The sequence below is a fragment of the Penicillium waksmanii genome (genome assembly GCF_028829765.1).
Source record: "Penicillium waksmanii strain IBT 27052 chromosome Unknown utg000004l:1.0-5674109.0:1.0-5678898.0, whole genome shotgun sequence".
Lineage (NCBI taxonomy): Eukaryota > Fungi > Ascomycota > Eurotiomycetes > Eurotiales > Aspergillaceae > Penicillium > Penicillium waksmanii.
The window spans coordinates 5623340-5642531 of record NW_026643251.1 but is presented as its reverse complement, the minus strand read 5'-3'; the positions used below and the strand labels follow the sequence as shown (position 1 = coordinate 5642531).

The following is a 19192-nucleotide window of genomic DNA, read 5'->3' as shown; positions in this document are numbered from 1 at the left end:
TGTTTTTTTCGAATCCTCCTGGCCATTATTCGTTGATTAGCGTTGAATTGATTAAAGTAATCAGTAAGAAAAGACCATCAATATACAGCAGCAGATAATCAGCGTGAGAGGAAAAAAAAGTAAAGGAAATTGCTACGGCGCTAGACACATGACTGCGGTGTCTACATTACACTAATTTTCCAGGTGAACTATATCCCAAGAGGCTGGAAATCGTCTTTGAACTTCACGTCGATGGGCTGAGGCCATCAGGAGGAGATTTTCGAATATTTAGCTCAAAATAAGCTCAAAAATTCCATTTTCGAACAGTGTTTATGTAATCGCACAAGAACTATTTTCCAAGGCCCCTATGGATTATGCGCACGACATCAATCAACGCTCAAAAGTTACAGTCCGCAGATATATGATCGTTATGTTGATTCCAGACCTAATTGTTCTGGTGTTCTTCAACAGGAGTTGCAAATCAACCGTGACTTTTACACTTAGTATCTGCGAATAATCACTATTGTTTGTCTTCCAATGATGAAAATCCAAATAATGTTTTTAGCAATTTCATATTTTCTTCTATTCCATAATTGATATAATATATCCCTATATTTTTAAAAGAAAAGTGGCCATCCCCCTTTTTTGCCAGAAGTGCATTCCAATCTCAATTATCCTCACAATGGCTGCTGTTAAGTCTGGTCCCTCGATCAATTCGAAAAAGTCGAAGAGACAGAAGAAATGCCGTCGCAAAACAACATTAATGAAAAAGGCTTCCGAATATAGCAAGATGTGTGACGCAGATGTGTGCATAGGCATTCGTTTGCGTGAGACGGGTCAGGTCCATGTTTTGACAGCAGATGATTCGGGGTTCTGGGCTTTTCTTGCCTCAAAATTGGTAAGCTACAAGCATCATCATATACTGAATAGGTATCTGATTTTCTAGAGCGCCTACTACCCTCAACCAAGCTTTATGACAGATCAAGACTTGGACGGGATGGCCGTCATCGCCGATTAATGCAATAAAGCACCCTGCAGGTACTTTTTACTTCGTACATTGGGATTACGTCAGCAAACAGAAATACTAGAGGAATATTGGGAAAACAAACTAGGGAATACGATATAGCGCTCAATTCCACATGTGCAATAGAAACAATCAAAACAATCAATCAAGTAATTCTCAGTATATTTGCGGCCATACTATATTGGATGGTGTGATGTTTGTTACATATTGCAGAACTAATTAGAGATGGAAGAAAGCAGAAGCCAAAAACAGTTCGTTGTCTCTGAGCAGGGAAAACATAGGTGCTCACCCCCTTTGAGAACCAGCCACTAAGGTGTGCATACTGTATATTGGATATGCTCTCCCAGGAGCACAATTTGAAGCCCCTGGGACCGTTAGCTGTGATTCCTAGGCACAAACGGGTCCTAGGAGTGCTCTACGTTGTTCCTAGGACCGCAGCTTGGGCTCCTCGGAATGCTGCCACTAGCCCCAGGAGCCACAACGTATCTCCTAGGGGCACCTTCGTACCCAGGAGACAGAAGTTCTGCAGAGAAATTCCCCACGCCTTTTCGCTCCTGGGAGATATCTCCTTTCTCCCAGAAATATGATGCCGCTCACTAGTTAATTAGTTAGTTATGTAACTAATGCCAGGGATATACTTGAGGCATACATGCTATATTTTCAAGAGACCACACAAAGGGGTTTTCACTCTTGCAACCTATTCTACTGTACCTTCTGCCTTGCTATGCCTGGCTTCGTTTGAAAGCTACTCAATGCAAGAATTGCTTAATGCACGAATTGCTTAAATGCACGAATTGCTCAATGCACGTGTTGGAATATCCCGGTTAGTGAGATAATAATGAGGCTGGGATCACGTGCACACATGTATACCAATCTCTCAACTTACTTGTATCTTTGCAACACAACACACAATCAACTCCTCTCAACAAGATGAACACTAAAGCACCACATTATAGCTCAACAGCACTGATTGCTCAAATGCAACACTGTCAAATGATAAGAAACAGATGTCAAGTCTACAGGATTTTTACCATCGATATGGTGATTCAAGATACGCTAATGTTAGCCAGAAAAGAAAGCAGGCGGTGGTACTGTGAATGTTGAATGTTCGTGTGTTGGAATAGCGCAAGATTGGTGAATAGTATAAATCTGAAGAGATTGGAGATTTGAAAAAAAGATTCTCCACCACAAGCGTAGGCCCGTGCATTTCCTTATACCCTCGCATGCCCCGGGTCTCTAAAAAAAATTATTTCACCGAAGTCTTTTCCGCTAAATCCCGAGCCATCGGGATAGACCGGAGACCCCGAATCCACAGTCATCCTGCTCTCCCTTTGTTCATGTACCTAATATCAACAGAGTTACAGTATTGATCTGAAGAGCAAGCGAAACTTCAATACGCAGAGATTTTGCTGGAATATCTTTTGATCTTATTGCATGTATGTTTCTTGAAAAGTTTTGAAAAGTAATTCAACGCCTAAAATTCCATGTTACGAAGGATTTGTTCCTGTAGACGCCATTGTTCCCCGCCAGCTCTATCGCGAACAGTCGTAGCTCGTGCGCAGTGGTACATAGCATCAGAGTTCATATGGAGCTGGAGACATCCTCCCACTAGAAAGCTATGATCAGTTAAAACAACTTGACGCCCAAAACTTTGGCATTAACGTGAATAGCTGGGCAATATGGGGACAAGGACAGAAAAATTCTGGAACTGGCATTAGATGACGGCCTGTATCGAATGATAGTGTTAGTATACTTTGAGGCTTTGCGATGAGGATGACGCTCACAGGGCGTTAGGAGTGCTTGGACATGATTGGTTCTCAGCTACTCCTTGCTCCACATTGGAGAAGCATGTTCAGCACCTTTTTGAAGTCTTTTCTAATTGGTCTGCCACCCTCTTTCTCCGCCCTCCGGACCACCCTCTGTTCTCAAACTTCGCCCTGAAACGAGGCGCGAGTGGAAGGGGTTATATCGGCAAAGGCTGAAAATGAAGTACGTGGCTGCTGCCGCCGGTAAAAAGCTGGCCTGCACCCTCATTTGCCTCTGATTCGCCCGTTGCGGTTCCTAGCTTCTCTTCGGTTGCCTTCATCCTCTTCCTTCCCACGGCCTTTTTTGATTACTGCTCAAGCATTCGTCGTTGTATCCTTTTTTGAATGGCGGTCGACATCGTGACTTACTGGCTTCTTTCACTCATAGCCCTATCAGCTAAGCCCCCCGAGCCCGGGCTTCCATTAGTGTACTTACAGCTTGTTTACTGGTGGTCATTTGTTGTCACGCATGCTGATTGTATGCATGCTCTTGCTTTGCACTTTCATCGTGTTTTCTTTTCATTGGCTTGCCATCTGTTTGTACAGCGTGTTTGCTTTTGAATTGGAAGCGGGTTGGGCCGCAATGCATGGCTTAAAGTACCCCTAAACACGATGGACACCTTGCGGGGAAAGAATTATATTGAGTTGATCCTCGACCTGAGGAGGTGCTATCCTTAATAGTGCTCAAGGCGCCAGCTCTTGGGAATTCTCTTCATTCTACAATCTGTGGCATACTGCAAACTCGGTAAGCGCTCTTTAGTGTAACTAATCGTTATGGACGCCTCTCATCCACTGGCATATAGTAATGAATACATTCTGCCTCTTCCCAGCCGATGTCCCTGGTAGTCTCTACAGAGTCCAATATGGGGATTCTATGACGACCTATGATATATATGAGGGGCTCGAGGCAGTTGATACCGTTACGTTGTATGATGATGGAGGGGACGAACAGGAAGAAGACGATACTCTCCAAGAGTTTGGTGACGCAGTAGAGCAGCATTTGAGCTGGGACACTGATTATGAGAGCATTTTCATCTCGCTCTTTTCTCAGAGAAGACATGCTGAAAATTGGATGCTGGACAGGCATACCCGTTTTGGCAGCAGAAACTGCACTCTCCTTCAGATTGATACGTCGGCTCTTAACGGCTCTTTTATTTTCCGTGCTGAGGAGATTGTTCATGAACTTTCGTTGTCGATTCCTGAGGCAGCCCAGGCGAGTGTTGCTAGGGAGTATCTTATCGCGCATTACATACCCCCGCGTGCTATCATAAGAAGTCAAACCGCCGATGAAATTCACGCAGGTAAGATCAAGCCTTTCTCGGTGGGTTCTGATGTGGCTTGGGAGCCAACGGTGCTGTGTTTCAGGATCTTGGACCTTGAAGCCAAAAAATACTAAGATACAGTGGACATAGCTCGGTATCCGCCTCGTCCTTCGATTCCCGGCCCCTTGAGGCCATCGCCTGAGGAAGTGACACCGCCCCAGCTAATTGCACAGCTTGAGGCAATGGGAATATAATACGTGAACGTCAAAATATCATATCCGCCTCTCTGTTTTGTCACCGGAGAGAGCCCCTTGTGTACCGGAGTCCATAGTAATTTCGAATGTAGATGATAAAGGCTCCAGCAGTGACTTAACGCGCTTCATCAGGAATCGGGAAGCATACTAATTACGTGAGAATATATCTGTAGTTAAGCCAAGGCGACAACGCAGAAAAGCGAGATGATGGAACGCATTCCTCCCGTACACCCGCCACTTTATTTGTAGATCCCACGAGCTTACTCGATGTTCTCAATCCTCAACGCTGACTATGTGCTCGAAAAACTCTACCGCGCAGTTTGTCGGAAGGTCGAGATGGTCGCTTTGAGTGTTCGCATTACCACCGAGATTCCATCGCCTCTCGTGTAAGCCCAGTACGGCCAGTGCTACATGTGAATAGGGAATTTGGAGTATCGACGCTAGACTTTTCCGCAGAGCTTATGGGGATGGAAGATCTCTGGTAGTGTCCATAATAACTAATAGCCATAGACACACTCTAGCGATTTCGAGAAAGGGTGATGAAAACAAAAGCAAACAGGTTGCCATTCAGAAATCAGGGACAGTGACTTTGAGATTGAACTATCACAAAACAGTTGGCAGGGCCAAAAAGCGGAGAGATCGGAAAAATACATTTCCCGATCACGCCTATGGTGGAAGACAAAATCGAGAGGTCAAAGCAAAATTCATGCAGGGGATCGAGGAGTACTAGGAATCGCACGTGATGCGTGTGGAGCTCTCCAAGAGAAGGTAACCACATTCTATTTAGCCAATGGCAGTAATTGAACACTGTACTTATTCCTAAGACTGTATCAACGATACGGGGGAAAAATTTGTGTTTCTGTCGGACGCCGCGGAGATGTATCGCGATGTTGCGACTGGGAAAAGATAGTGCTGAAGTCCATTCTTCAACCTTTCGCTAGCCATCCCCATATAGCTTGTTCAAAAAGATTATATCATGATAAATGCTGCTTGACTATGAGTTCTTCAAGCACAAAAGACACAATCAAGAGTAGTCTCACCTTTGCCTGAAAGCGCCACCGTGCTGGATTGATTGTCCCAGGTTGAAATGGATACCATACAGAATAATTCGATGGTAGACCTGATCGATCGGCTCACTGGGTGGAACATTCCTCAGATACTGGTCAAGATAAGTCTTTTCAAGACCTCCAATCGCAAGTCGCGAGACTCCCATCTCATATTCTCGATGTGCAAACAGCACGCATGGACTAAAAAGCACGGGCATTCCGTTCGAAAATCGGATACCTAGGTGCTTCGCCAATAAGTTTCCGTGAACAAGGGTTGGAATTATGATATTCCCTTTCTCCTGAAGAGGAAGGAGTAGTCTCGGAATGGAACTTCGCAGCAAGACCTCGAAGGCGGCCTCGTATGGGCCCCATTTGCCATTTAACGCAATGTCCCGTTCCAAGAATGTTGCGATCAAGAAGCCGAAACAATCCGCCCAGAGACTATACAGCGCTGGCTTGAGGTAAATTCCTGCGTGGTAGCGTGGAATATCACTTCCAAACTTACCCGTTGTCCCAGAAACTCGATGAATGCGGGATAATTGGGAACTCAGGTCTTCCGGTGATGGGAGGAATGAAGTGCAATGGACAAAGTCACACACAAGAAAATACGTTGTGATGGTTCTTTTGGGCTTTCCTGTTTCCCATAAAACCACCGCTGGCGTTCGGAGATCTTTCTCTCTTCTTTCTGATCTCTCTTTCTCTCTTTCTCTCATTGACTCTTGACTCTTGACTCTTGACTCTTGGCCCCGTTATTTTCATCCGAGAATTTGCCCCATTTATGTGGTTTCGGTACAACTTCCGGATTTGCCGCGTGGAGTCTCTGGAGAGAGTCGAACACTGCTCCAATCGCCGCATCTGAGGAGGCCTCCATACACTGCATGACGATGGGGTAAGCAAGCAATTAAAAATAGTTCAATTTATGTTGAATGGATCAAAGGAATGGCATACTTGCAAAAAATAATCTTTTACGGAGCCATCGCGTTGCCGTACCGCGACTCGCGCGGTGCGGCTTTTTGACGATGTGCCAGAAGGGCGGACAGAGACCACGTCCAGTCCGAGATCATGTTGTGGTTGGGGGAAACCTTCGCGGTCAGCATCTGGAAATTGAAGCTGGTGTTCCCATGACATACATGCGAGGACAGCCCTCTCCAGGACAAGACGAGAAAGATCGCTCATTCTGCGAGGGCAGATTGACGGACTGAGCTAACAATCACAGTTACAAAGCGGCGTACGCACTCTTAAAATAAGTTCGATAGGGTAGTTCGGGAATATGCCGCTGACCCCTGGCTCCAGTTTTCTCTTCGCGCCCTGGATGTGATGAGTGCGGAGAGCCAATCATTTGGCGCCCTGGCTGTGATGAGACATGCATGTGCGTGGGTAGCTGGTCCTCCAGAGCCAATCGAAACATTCTGACCGCCTACAAAACCGGGCTTCTAGACGCCCAATACCCAGGGTACACATAAATTAACGAGCTGCGCTTTCAGATTTTGTGTAAATACTCTTGTAATTTCCCTCTGATCAAGACCACTTGATAAAACGTCGTGGTGTTGCTTTTTTCAGCCTAGGACACATGAGTTGGGTGAGAGACACGAGGATGTCTCACCATCAACCGCGGCTGGACAGAAAATCTGTGAATGCTCTGGGATTAACCCATGTGTACAAACCACAGCATTGCAAACCGGTTGTAGACATCATATTTATTCATGGTCTCGGTGGCCGGAGTCATTATACATGGAGTTATAAAAAGGACCTGGGGCGTTTTTGGCCAGGTTGGCTACACCAAGAACCAGGTCTGGCTGATGTTCGAATCACTACATACGGCTACGACGCCAGCGTCTGGCCCACGCTTACCAGGAACTTCTCCTGCATTGATGATTTCTCTCAGGAGCTCCTTGCTCGAATAAAGGTTGCTGCAAATGAAATCATTGGAGAGATTCCCTTCGGCGATGTTTGTGTCATCTTCTTGGGATTAGAGTTCACTACGGCTGATCTTATATTTAATACTGACAGATTCCCATAATCATGGTTGCGCATTCGATGGGAGGTGTCGTTGCGGAGCAGGTATGTCGTACATATCTAACGCCCAATAGCACTTAATAATTGTCGTGCAGGCTTGTATTCAGGGTATCAAGGATTCCCAATACCAGTCTTTGATACGTTCCACATTTGCCATGATTTTCCTGGCTACTCCACATCATGGTTCTGAAGTTGCTGATCTAATGGACGATGCCATTCGAAAAATGAGCCTCGGATTCTTCTTGAAGCCCTATGTCACGGAGCTCCGTTCAGATTCTAATGTTTTGAACCGAATCGACAAAAACTTCCTTAGTTCTCTTCCGGGAATAACCATTGCATCATTTTATGAGACTCGGGGAGTGCCTTTGACTAGCCGCGTAAGTTAGTCTGTGCTCTCAAGGACTGGACGCACTAACGGATTCAGATGGTCGTCAAAAAGTCCTCGGCAACCTTAGGTCGTGCAGGGGAAATCATCATGCCGCTCAATACCGACCACCACATGATTTGCAAATACCGTAGTCGCTGCGACGGGAATTATATAGCTTTCCTTTGCGTTCTGAGGAAAATGATTGTCGATGCCACCCGAAAACCTTTGTGTGGCAAATACTGGACAAGTGGTGCCCGAGTCAACTTGGAGAATGACCAAGAAATTTCGAAATCTTTGCTTGATTTAGTACCTGGCTCATGTGATTGGATTTTTTCAGACCCGACATTCTCATTATGGATGTATGGCGAAGAAAGGAAGCCGAGATCTCTCTGGCTGTCTGGACAATCTGGAAGCGGAAAGTCCATACTTTCTGCTTTCATCGCAAAGCACATCAGAATGCAACCTGACTGCAAGCTATGTTATTTCTCTGCTCCTAAAGCTTCAGAGGCTTCTTTATCGCCCAATGTTCTCCTCGGCTCCTTTGTTCGGCAGCTCTCTGCTCAGATACCAGGGCTTGACCCAGTTTCCACCCTGCTGATGGGGCTGAACAACGATCTTGACTCTTCTTGGATCATATTTTGGAGAATTCTTGCTTCCACTTTTCTCAGTGTTGGATCAAAGGACAGAATATACCTCATTATAGATGATATCGACAAGTTCCGTGATGCAGGGTCTTTCCTTGCCGCTATGGATGAGCACTCAGCTATTGGTTTCCCCTTGCGCTTGCTGGTTGCAAGTAGAATATCTCAATATACCTGGCCCTCTGAAATGTCTCAGGGAAGTTTCAAACCCCAGATTTTGAATTTAAGATGCCACAAGGGCGTGGAAAAAGACCTGCGATCATTTGTTGCGAAAAGGATCGAAGGTCTGCGTGGCCTGGAGGATCTAAAATCCGAGATCATATCATACATTCTCAGAGGCTCTGGTGGTAACTTCCTTTGTGCCAATCTTCTATATGAGGAGATCAAGAAATGTCGAAGAAAGGATCGACTGCAAAGTGCGCTAAATCAGGCCCCTCTCGAAGGTGCCACTTCGTTTTACGAATTAATAGAAAGGGATCTGGCTTCCGGCTTGACAACAGACGACAAAGACGACCTTCGAGATCTAATGCCTTGGATACTGTACTCATTTGTCCCAATAACGATTGAGCAAATGCAGCACGGAATGAAACTTCTGGGCGTTGAATTCATTGATCTCAAATCCACCATTTCCCGACTCTGTGGGCGTTTTGTTATAATTAACGATAAATCTCAAGTGAGGCTTTTTCATCCGACCGTGCAGAGCTTCATCTTGAAGCAGAACTCTGTCCTCAACGTTGATTCAAAGTCGGCTCATCTCTCAATTTTCACGAGCAGTCTGTCATGCCTTAACTCTCTTGCTTCTGCTGGTCCGAGACAACAGAGAAATCTCGGCTTATTTCATGAATATGCAATGAAGTTTTGGTTTCGTCATCTTGACGAATGTGAGATCAACCATAGCGCATCTATTATGTGCTTGCTGCTGAAATTCTTCTCCGGGCAAGGCGTTCTTGAGTGGATCTTTCTGGTCTGTCATTCCCAAGAGCTTCAGTATTTGACCATGGCGGCCTTTTCAATCAATCGCTTCATTACACAGACAAAGGAAACTATGCCCACATCGAAAAGTATCAAACTAATCGAAAAATGCTCCTTTGATCTTTGCATGATAGTCGAGCGTTTCTCAAGACCTTTGCTTAGTGATCCAGACGTGATATTTGACTTGATTCCTGCCTACTGCCCTCTCGAATCTTTTATTAAGCCACTCGCGCGGACTTCGAAAATAACTGTGGATGGACTTCTATTCCAGGAATGGGATGATTATCTCGCTGCATTTACCATCGATCATGGTTGCCGTGGTACGGGGATCAGCTGCTCAACAAATCATTTCGTCATTACTACTTCAACACAAGAGGGCCTCGTGTTGATGTATAATTACCCAAAGACGGGCCCTGCGTGTGAATTCGTCCACGGCGAGCGTGTCATGGGTTGTGAGTTCAGTCGATCTGGAAAAAGATTGGTAACTTATGGGCCAACAACAACCACGCTATGGGACCTTTCCACTAAAAAGCCCCACCAGACATTTAATAGCACCCCAAACACAACTATTCTCGCTTCTTCCTTTGGGCAAGATGACTGCACGATACTGACTTTTTCCGAAGACCATGTCCTCCGGAAGCTACTATTGGACGGCGTTACCCATGATTGGACAGAGGTGGACCTTGGTGCACGGAGCAAGCTTGCAAATCAATGGCTAAATCCGTCATGTGCCACTTTTGATCATCAATCAAGATTTCTCGCAATCGGTTTCAGGGGAGATCCTATAGAAGTTTGGGATCTTCAATCGTTTTCCTGTACGGCCAGGCTCGAGCGATCATCGTGTCTGCAAAATGATGTCATACAACTGTGTTGGTCTTCACACCCAGGACAGATAATAGTTCGCGAAGAACTTGGATCCCTCGAGATAATCGACATTCTACGTCAGGAATCAGTAGCGACTTGCGCTGATACAGTGTCAACAATGGCGTGTAACGCTACGTCGGACTTTATTGTCACCGGCGATATGGCAGGAACGATCAAAATTCGACGAATTTCTGATCTAGAGTTGTTACATCACGCACGCGGAACTGAAGGCAACTTCGTGGCAATTTCAGTGGCTCCAATAAACGGCAAAATATACGGCATACAGAACTCTCAATGCACAATTTGGGAACCATCGCTTTTTGCAATCATGTCTTCCGATAAGCGAAGCCAAGATCCGACACCCTTAGAGACTCCGCTCCCACGGCAACCCAAGTCAGGCGAGGATCAATCCATTATTACTGCATTGGCCACATGTGCAAACTCATATACATACAGCACTGGCTATTTGAATGGGCAAGTCAATGTGATATTGAATGGCGGAGCGAAGTTTTCTTTGGATCTACCCACCAGAGTACGGATTGAGCACATTGCCTGGAGTCCTGATGGGAAGTTTCTTGCAATTGCAGATTTAGGTGCGCGGTTGTTCATCGTGTCACTAAACCCTAAAACTCATGAGTTCAACCAATTGGCATCATTCAGATTCCAGTCGCGTGTCGAACAAATTCTATTTCAGCGAACATCGCAGGCTCTTCTGGTGGTCATGAAAGACGAGATGTTTATTTGGGAGCTCGATTCTTATTGCGTTAAAGAGAGTCGTCACTCTTTAGGGGAATTTAGCAGATGGATCAATCATCCCAGTGGGGATGAGTTGATTCTTGGAGTCGGCACGGACAAAATCAACATCTACCGGTGGCAGGATCAAATATCCGTATCCAGTATATCACTCGATATTTCGTTGTCAGATCTCACATTTGGGCTGGAGCTGTTGGACTATGTGAAAACCGAACCGGCGGGTACCACACTTCACCCGTCTTTGGCTGTACGCAGAGTCAAAGAAGTCTTGACTTCTCCCGAGACAAATACACTATTGCTTGTTACAACCCACCACTCCTCGGAAACCATTAGCGGCTCCCAGTTCATGAAAATCCCTATGGCTCGATTAAATGACAATGTTGATGATGGGGTCTTCCCCACTCCCCTGATTGAGAGCCTCAGTGATGTTATTGCCATGCCTTTAGGATTTTTTTCCTGTACTAGAGGCCAAGGTATGCTCAAGCAGGTCCGTGGCGGCAGTCTCATTTTCCTCAGCAAGGAAAATTGGATCTGTTCGGTTTGGCTTGGAAATGATGGGGAAGGCCCCGTTCGACGGCATATATTTTTACCTGACGACTGGCTTGATGCAGAGAGTGTGGAATTGGTTCGGGTCTGCCGAGATCGGATATATATCCCAAGGGCAGGACAAGTCGTTGTTATCCAGAACGCATTTGATGCGTGGTATTAGCATATCAGAACGTCTCGTGAAAGAGGAAAATAGAACTACTCTCCCTTTTTCTAAATGAAGCGGCCTGTCTCGATCAATATGCTTTGAGGCTTTGTGATGAGAATGACGCTCACATAGCGCTAGGAGTGCTTGGACATGATTGGCCCTCAGCTACTCCTTGCTCCACATTGGAGAAGCATACTTTTGCTCAGCACCTTTTGAAGTCTTCTTCTAATTGGTCTGCCACCCATTTCTCCGCCCTCGGGACCACCCTGTTCTCAAACTTTATGCCCTGAAACGAGGAACGAGTGGAAGGGGCTATTTCGGACATGACTACATATGAGGTCTTCGTTGAGACGAGGGGGTCAGCGTGAATGAAATCATCACCATCATCATCATCGACTACATATGAGGTGCGTGGCTACTGCCGCGAAAGCTGGCCTGTCAAACCTGCACCATCGTTTGACTCTGATTCGCCCATTACAATTCCTCGCTTCTCGTTGGCTGCCGACTTTGTTTCCTTTTTAGCCTCTTCTCCCTGTTTCTTGGCTTTGCAATTGGCCTTCAGATATTCCCCAGTCTGGTTTGGCTTCCTTGCTACACTACGGTATCCAGAATGCCCATCCCTAAGTGTACAGAGCTAACTGTGAAATAAACCTCGCATTTGGCTAGCTTACACGTGATCATTGTGTTTGATTTGTCTGGCTCAGGTCGATCCGATGCGTGCTAATCTCTAACTATTCTTCGCGTAAACCCAAGTCTCACGTAATCACCGCAAGGTCACATGGTGGAGTGAGAATCCCCCCGCTCGAAAAGCTAGCATGCAATGTGCCCGGTCCACCTCAAGAACTTTCGTCAAGCAGCAACAGTGGTTTCGCCCTGCTATCATAGGACTGTGAATTTACCTTGAAATTTCGGTAATCTGCAGACCGTACATTCCTGAAATGGAAAGCTTCAAAGAGTAGGGACTTTCTTCACAAGAACATTACCCTTGTGTCATTAACAGTCATAGCCTCATTTATGCCTTGAGACTTTGTGATGCGGACTGATGTTCGAAACGAGTCTAATACAGCTCACGGGGCATTATAAGTGGTATGACGTGATTGGTTCTAGGCTATTCCTTGCTCCACTTTGGAGAAGGATAAACCTGTGGCCTATCGTAGGAACTGTTCTATCGGGGGAATCAGGACTACACACGACAGCTTGAAAATAGGGAAAACAGTGGTCTATCGTACGAACTGTTCTATCGGGGGAACCAGGACTACACATGACAGCTTGAAAATAGGGAAAACAGTGGTCTATCGTACGAACTGTTCTATCGGGGGAACCAGGACTACACATGACAGCTTGAAAATAGGGAAAATCGTGGCCTGTTGTATGAACTGTTCTATCGGGGGAACCAGGACTACACATGACAGCTTGAAAATAGGGAAAATCGTGGCCTGTCGTATGAACTGTTCTATCGGGGGAATCAGGACTACACACGACAGCTTGAAAATAGGGAAAACCGTGGCCTATCGTAAGAAGTGTTCCATCGGGGGAAGCAGAACTATCAGACGACGGCTGGCAGGGTCCGAAGGTGGAGAAGTCAGGAGTAAAAAATTTCCCCATCCCCGCCTGTGGTGGAACAAAACTGGAGACGTCAAAACCTTCATGCACCAAACATGGGGGGTCCAGGGGTATTAGGAAGCGCACGTGATATGTGTGGGGCTCTGGAAAGAGAAGGTAACCACATTCTATTTACCCAATGGCAGTAATTGAACACCGTACTTTTGCCCAAGATTAATACGTTCTTCTTTCACCGGTCGGCGCTCAATTCACTTCACCACCATCATCACACGATCAACATGACGCATATCGGCCTTTATCGTTCACAATTTGACTGTTCGAAAATCAACCCAGAGGCAAGCAACACGGCAATGCAGATGGATGGCTCACATCTGTAGGTTCATCTGTGGGCTCTCCATTTTTCACTGAACACGCCCTCAGCAATCACTTCAACGTGTTCCTCAATACTCGGGGCAACCGCGACCCTTCACCGGTATCCGACCGGACTTATTTTGCACGAAATGGGAAGTCACAAATTGGGGAAATTATCCGACTCGGATCATTATTTGCGACGTGTGCAGTAGGAGTCATGCCCCCGATTATCCACGCCCTCGATAAATTATCTGCGAGCTGAGGTTATCACCTGCCTCGAATTGTCCATTGCGGGCCATCGGCCTCTAGAGTTATCTCACCTGCAAGATGGTCGTGTTGATATGCCTTTGCCTAATTTCTCTTTTCCTGCGGTAGCCAAAACGACAAACCGAAAGGAGGCGAACCTGTCTGGAGTCTTACCTTGGCCTGGAGGGTGCTATTTTTCGCGAGTCCCTGGTGTTGATGTGATTGGCCCATGTCTCCGCCCCCGAAGGGAGTCACTGCCTAGAACATTCGAGTGGGAGTCCTGGGAGGATTCCTGGAGGAAGTTTCAAGAAATCAAACTTCCTTCCTCCACTCATCGCCCGCCATGGAGGATACTGTCTCGGACCTTGCAGCCCAGAAGATTAGGGAGTTGTTCGCTATTTGTGGAGTTGAAAACAGCGAGGAGCTTCTGAGGTCACTTACTACGCATGCTGTGAACCATCGTGAGCGAACCTCTGCCTAGTGCTAAGCTATACTGGGTCACTGACTATTTTTCTAGTTCGCGAAGCCCAGCTCAGAACTGGAAAATGCAGCGGGACCGAGTCTATCTCTCGGCTAAAAGCAACGACACTCGAAACACCCCTCACTCCGCCAAATGACACGCGTGGATCTGAGCGCCTTGAGAAACTGGCTGCAACGGAGGGCAGAACGACCTACAATGATATGGCCGGTACAGGGGAACGGAAAAAGAGGAAGCGAAAAAGCCGCCATGGCTTTAAATTAATGGATCGGCAACCCGGAGCGCCTAGAAGCTGTGAAAGTGGGATTTCTAGCGACAATTCTCCCCAGAGAACTCTGTCGCCTCAAACATATCAAACGGTGAGATATCATTACTTGAAGTCGGTAAGAGAAGGATGAAAAAACTCATGATTAGCTTTTAGTCTGAAGCCGACGAAACTTTGCCAATACCCTGCGATAGCCCCTTGCCGTCATTTTTTGATTCGGCCTACGAAATGAAGATCATGACAACGATAATTATGGAATGTGTTAAATCGAACTCCGCTATAGCGAAGTACGGACAACGCATCAGCTCAGCTGTGATATCAACCGAGCTGGCAAAGATACAGGAGTATGTCGACAAGTTGTCCAGATACGCTTATGATGAGGCGATTGAAAAAATTCGGAGAGACACCGCTTTCAGCGCCGGCAAAGCAATACAGACCAATTACAACGAAACCATTTTTTGGCCAATAATCCTTAAATGCGCCGCTTTGATCGATCCCGCAATATTGCCCCCCGCCAAAGGCCCGGTCGATGGATTCTCTATGGCGGAAAAAGCTGCTACCCGGAAGTTTATGGAGGATATCGGCCATAGCTTGGGCTCCGAGAATCAGCGATAATATCGTATTTTCTGGAAGAATATGTACGAGATGCGTGAGGCGGGTATTCACAAAGTTCTTCTCTACCGCTCGAAGGAATTCGACAGCTTTTGTAGAGGCTATTCCAGAACAGCGGAAATCTCACTAGTAAACAAAGTTTTCAAGTGGGAGAAGAAGTATCTCCCTTATATCGAGCAATTGGAAACTTGAATCTTATCACTGAGTGGAGGAGACTCGAAACGACTGAGCTATCTCAATGACTCTTAAGTGCGAGGGCTCTTGAAGGTTTCAGAGACCTCGTGGAATAATGCATCCAATGAGTGGGCTTCCGTCGCTGAGGAGGAAATTTTCAAACAGGGCGCCGCAGAGTCACTTTCTGCCGACAATCTAGGCATTAGACTTAGCGATGGACTGGTGTACGAAGGTGAGACCGATAAGTCTGCATTCATCACTCTTTTGCCTAAGGAGGACAGCACTTTGTTTGTTGCTTCTATTATACCTGTGTACAAAGGTGACTTCTTAGGCATATTTGCTGGCGCAATTCGTTTCTCGGAGGAGTTCAGTATAGCCCATAGCATTCCTGGACCCACCGGGAGACTTTGGCTTGACTATTCTCAAGTCACAGGGGTACTGAACCAGATGCAGGTGTCTGAACCTGGTGGTAAAGCAAACGTGTGCCTTCACTGGGTTGCTTTCTGCGGCGATGTCGAGACACAGCCTGACATTTCGTGGCGAGTCTCTGTTAAAGCCTCCAAGAAAATCATGCCATTTGAGCCTCTACTTCGCGTGGCTACTCAGCACGGGCAATATGAACTGCACTTGTCGTCTGAAAATGCCGAAAGAGGCTTTCTCGAAACTGCCATCAGCCAATGACTCAGTGCCGAAGCTCTCCTTTGCTCTTTCATGTGTTTCGCTTGTATTAATCAGGGAAATTCAAGCCACTCAATGTTTAAGCGCTTTTCTTCTCTTATCCTTTTTGTGGGTTCCGTTCGTACGGGGAGGCGTGACGCAGGAAGAATCCCAATGGAGGCTTATCATTGGGAGCCAGTTTGTCGAAGAAGGCTCCCATGCTCCCTATTCGGCTAGAAACATACAGCTCATTTACCCCGCTCGTTCCTAGTTTCGCCACTTTTCCCCCTGTGTCGGAGTAACGTGGAACGGTCTCGCGTCGGCCGGGGTCCGTTCACGGCCCGGGCGATCATCAGTACCACACATAAGCGTGTTGGATAAGCTATCTCCATGATGGACACCAAGGACCGGAGAGAAAGTAGTTACTTGTAGTAATCCATTTACTGACTCATTGCATTTTAATTACTGACACTAAATTGCCATTCAGTGCACAGATGACGTGTTCCGGCAGCTTTGCAGGACAACTCATACTTGCATTACCCTGCTTCTCCCTACCTTCTACTATATTAGATGTAGTCAGGACTTCTCTCCCTTTTGTCTTTTACAGTATTCTTGGAAAATCTCCAGGTATTCACTCGATAAAGTCACAGTGAGACTGAAAATGGCAAAGAAGAAAACGAAACAGCGCAACTCCAATGAGGTGCCGAGGCCGCCTCTCACCCCAGAGATCTCTCCCAGGGTTGACTATCACCGGCCTTTATCATCGTGAGTTCTTTGAAGGGGTTACAAATGACGTTTTCTAACCTGTTCCCTGGCCCTACGAATCCCCTTTTGTTACTCTCGTAATAGGAAGCAAGCAATATGGCATTCCCGCTTATTTCCTTCAAAATTACGAAAAGCTCGCCCTGGCATCTCTTGGATCATCAACTATATTCATGTCTGATATTGATGAAGATGTTGGACATACCGTGGCGCACTTCTTATACACAGGCGGTTACGAGACAGTCAGTTCGCCTCTTGACGAAGGCACATCAGATCTCGCTAGAGAGTACAAGAGGAGCGTTTTAGTTTACCATGCGTCAAGGACCTGGGGTCTTGCTGATCTTGAAGCCCTTTCTCAGCAAAAGATGCTGCTCTTAGATGAGGAGCTCCCAGTGCTTGAAATTCTACGGATAATGAGGGACATTTTTTCAACTCTCCCCGCTGGTGAAACTTGGCTTCCAGGTTACATTCAAGGAAAATTGCAGCGCTCGTTAAGGCCTAATGATCCGGGGCTTGGTTTACAAGAATTCTACAATGTTATCGGCCAAGATCATCAGTTCGATAATGCGGTGATGAAAATGATTATCGAGATACTATCGATTCGCATATTTTCTATGAAAGAGCAGCAGGGTCAGTCACTTCCAGCAAATTAGAGATAGGCTAATAAGCTGATTCGATTTTTTCTACATCGTTAGTGAAGACACCGAACGGCATCATCTCAAATGAAACCCTTCTACAAGGGCCTGTCTCCGAAGGGCCTGAGCCTGCCCCCGAAGAGCCCGAGCCTGTCCCCGAAGAAAATGAGTATCCCCCCGAAGAGCCCGAGCCTGCCCCCCGAAGAACCTGAGTATCCCCCCGAAGAGCCCGAGCCTGTCCCCGAAGAAACTGAGCCTGCCCCCGAAGAGCCCGAGCCTAGTCCGTGGGGGCTCCCTGCTGAAGCGGATAGCGGACTTTGGGTCGTTCCTCGAGTGTCTGCTGAGCTTGGCGACTGGCCGCGCGCTTCCGAAGATACGCCAAATGCAGAATTACAAGAAACTTCTGGTCAGGGCCACATAGCGAGGATTTCATGCTCAGACTTGACTTTGTATGAAAATTGGGAAAGCCTGTCTTCGAAGAGAAGAGCTAAGAGGGCTAGCAAGCTTAGGTCTAGAGGCCTTCCTGTCCCAAGTGAGACTGGTTTCATTGCAATAGTTGCAGATTGAGAACGATGTGGGGCAGCTTCAGCCAGGAAATTGAACAACCATCTACTTCATTACTTCAAATTGTAGAAATACCAATAGGACGTATCTCATGGGCCTTGGGCAAATTGAGGAGTTTCGCTCTCTGGTTGAAGCCGATCAGGATCGGCTTCTTCAACTCGACTGTCCTCTTCTATATTGGTTCGATGCTACTCCTTTCTCCACCTTGGAGTGGCTCGGTCTCCGCGGCAAGTCAGAACAGACCAGCGAGTCCGGGTGGGCAATTGATCATAGATCGTAGGGATCGTCGCTGATAGTTCCTACGAAACATCCTAGGAATCAGGAGATCGAGGGACCGTCTACGGAGTACAACCGTGGCATCCTGTGAAATGTACATTTGTTTTGCGCCTTTTGCATTGGCGAAACGCTGACGATCAACCGAGACGCCAACGAGCGCCCCACTGAAGCTAGTGAATATTCTACTAACAAAATATTCAGTCGAGGGAATTTTCTGATAGGTATAATTTTTTCACTCCTGAATATTATAGAATCATAATCTTATGTGCTACAAAAAAATAGAACCGACGAATATTTTGTTCTGAAAATTTTACACTAGCGACAACAATATATGTCCCAAAAATTCTCAGCCAAAAATGTTCTCTCGTGAAAAAATTCTTATCTCAAAATATTGAGCCTATTAAAAATTTACTATTTTCTAATATTAGTGCCCAAGAATATCCTCAGGCCATTAGAATATGATTTTCGTATTTTAGGGTATGTATAACTTATACTGGAGTTCCTGGTGCAGGTTATATAAAGGAAAAAATATCACCGGCACTAATGTTTGGACGAGATGCACATTCAGGCCCTCGGGAAAATTCCGGTCGGAAGGCTGTATCTGTCTAAGCCCTGGTAATTACATAAAGGCTCCTTGGCTATACGACCAGTCCTCGAATATGCATTCAACTCTGTAGCCAGGAATCAATAATTTATCTAAGTGTATCAGCGCTGTCCTTTGCCCTGGATATATAGGGTCCCAGGAGGCCTTGAGCTCCAAGTCACTCTTTTGATGGCCCTAGTATCGCATTACTAGATCCCAGGATCATAATGCCTGTTCCTGGGAACTGCAGACGCCCTAGGACCAGCGCTGTAGTACCCAGGAGCGGACATTCTCGTGCCTAGGTGCTCTACCTCTTTCTTGAAGTCCTGACGAGCGGATCGGCTGTTTG

The 19192-nt window shown here is 46.4% G+C and overlaps 7 protein-coding genes across 7 annotated transcripts; 6 read left to right on the top strand and 1 right to left on the bottom strand.

The window, feature by feature from the left end:
• Window positions 1–661: 661 nt before the first annotated feature.
• N7481_004916 (MADS-box domain-containing protein) lies at window positions 662–997 on the top strand (the record flags this gene model as incomplete). Its single annotated transcript, XM_057264135.1, has 2 exons — window positions 662–877; window positions 926–997. The coding sequence occupies 2 exons, from the start codon at window positions 662–664 to the stop codon at window positions 995–997; spliced, it is 288 nt and encodes a 95-aa protein (XP_057125796.1).
• A 2616-nt stretch (window positions 998–3613) lies between these two features.
• Window positions 3614–4204, top strand: N7481_004915 (uncharacterized protein; the record flags this gene model as incomplete). Its single annotated transcript, XM_057264134.1, has 1 exon — window positions 3614–4204. One exon carries the CDS (start codon window positions 3614–3616, stop codon window positions 4202–4204), a length of 591 nt encoding a protein of 196 aa, XP_057125795.1.
• A 1875-nt stretch (window positions 4205–6079) lies between these two features.
• Window positions 6080–6546, bottom strand: N7481_004914 (uncharacterized protein; the record flags this gene model as incomplete). Its single annotated transcript, XM_057264133.1, has 3 exons — window positions 6080–6244; window positions 6361–6467; window positions 6501–6546. 3 exons carry the CDS (start codon window positions 6544–6546, stop codon window positions 6080–6082), a joined length of 318 nt encoding a protein of 105 aa, XP_057125794.1.
• An 846-nt stretch (window positions 6547–7392) lies between these two features.
• On the top strand, window positions 7393–11692 carry N7481_004913 (WD40 repeat domain-containing protein; the record flags this gene model as incomplete). The annotated part of the gene is made up of 3 exons (XM_057264132.1): window positions 7393–7431; window positions 7482–7763; window positions 7811–11692. The coding sequence occupies 3 exons, from the start codon at window positions 7393–7395 to the stop codon at window positions 11690–11692; spliced, it is 4203 nt and encodes a 1400-aa protein (XP_057125793.1).
• A 2488-nt stretch (window positions 11693–14180) lies between these two features.
• N7481_004912 (uncharacterized protein) lies at window positions 14181–15195 on the top strand (the record flags this gene model as incomplete). The annotated part of the gene is made up of 3 exons (XM_057264131.1): window positions 14181–14298; window positions 14355–14674; window positions 14737–15195. 3 exons carry the CDS (start codon window positions 14181–14183, stop codon window positions 15193–15195), a joined length of 897 nt encoding a protein of 298 aa, XP_057125792.1.
• A 21-nt stretch (window positions 15196–15216) lies between these two features.
• N7481_004911 (uncharacterized protein) lies at window positions 15217–16047 on the top strand (the record flags this gene model as incomplete). The annotated part of the gene is made up of 2 exons (XM_057264130.1): window positions 15217–15321; window positions 15460–16047. 2 exons carry the CDS (start codon window positions 15217–15219, stop codon window positions 16045–16047), a joined length of 693 nt encoding a protein of 230 aa, XP_057125791.1.
• A 911-nt stretch (window positions 16048–16958) lies between these two features.
• On the top strand, window positions 16959–17632 carry N7481_004910 (uncharacterized protein; the record flags this gene model as incomplete). The annotated part of the gene is made up of 2 exons (XM_057264129.1): window positions 16959–17415; window positions 17481–17632. The coding sequence occupies 2 exons, from the start codon at window positions 16959–16961 to the stop codon at window positions 17630–17632; spliced, it is 609 nt and encodes a 202-aa protein (XP_057125790.1).
• Window positions 17633–19192: the final 1560 nt, after the last annotated feature.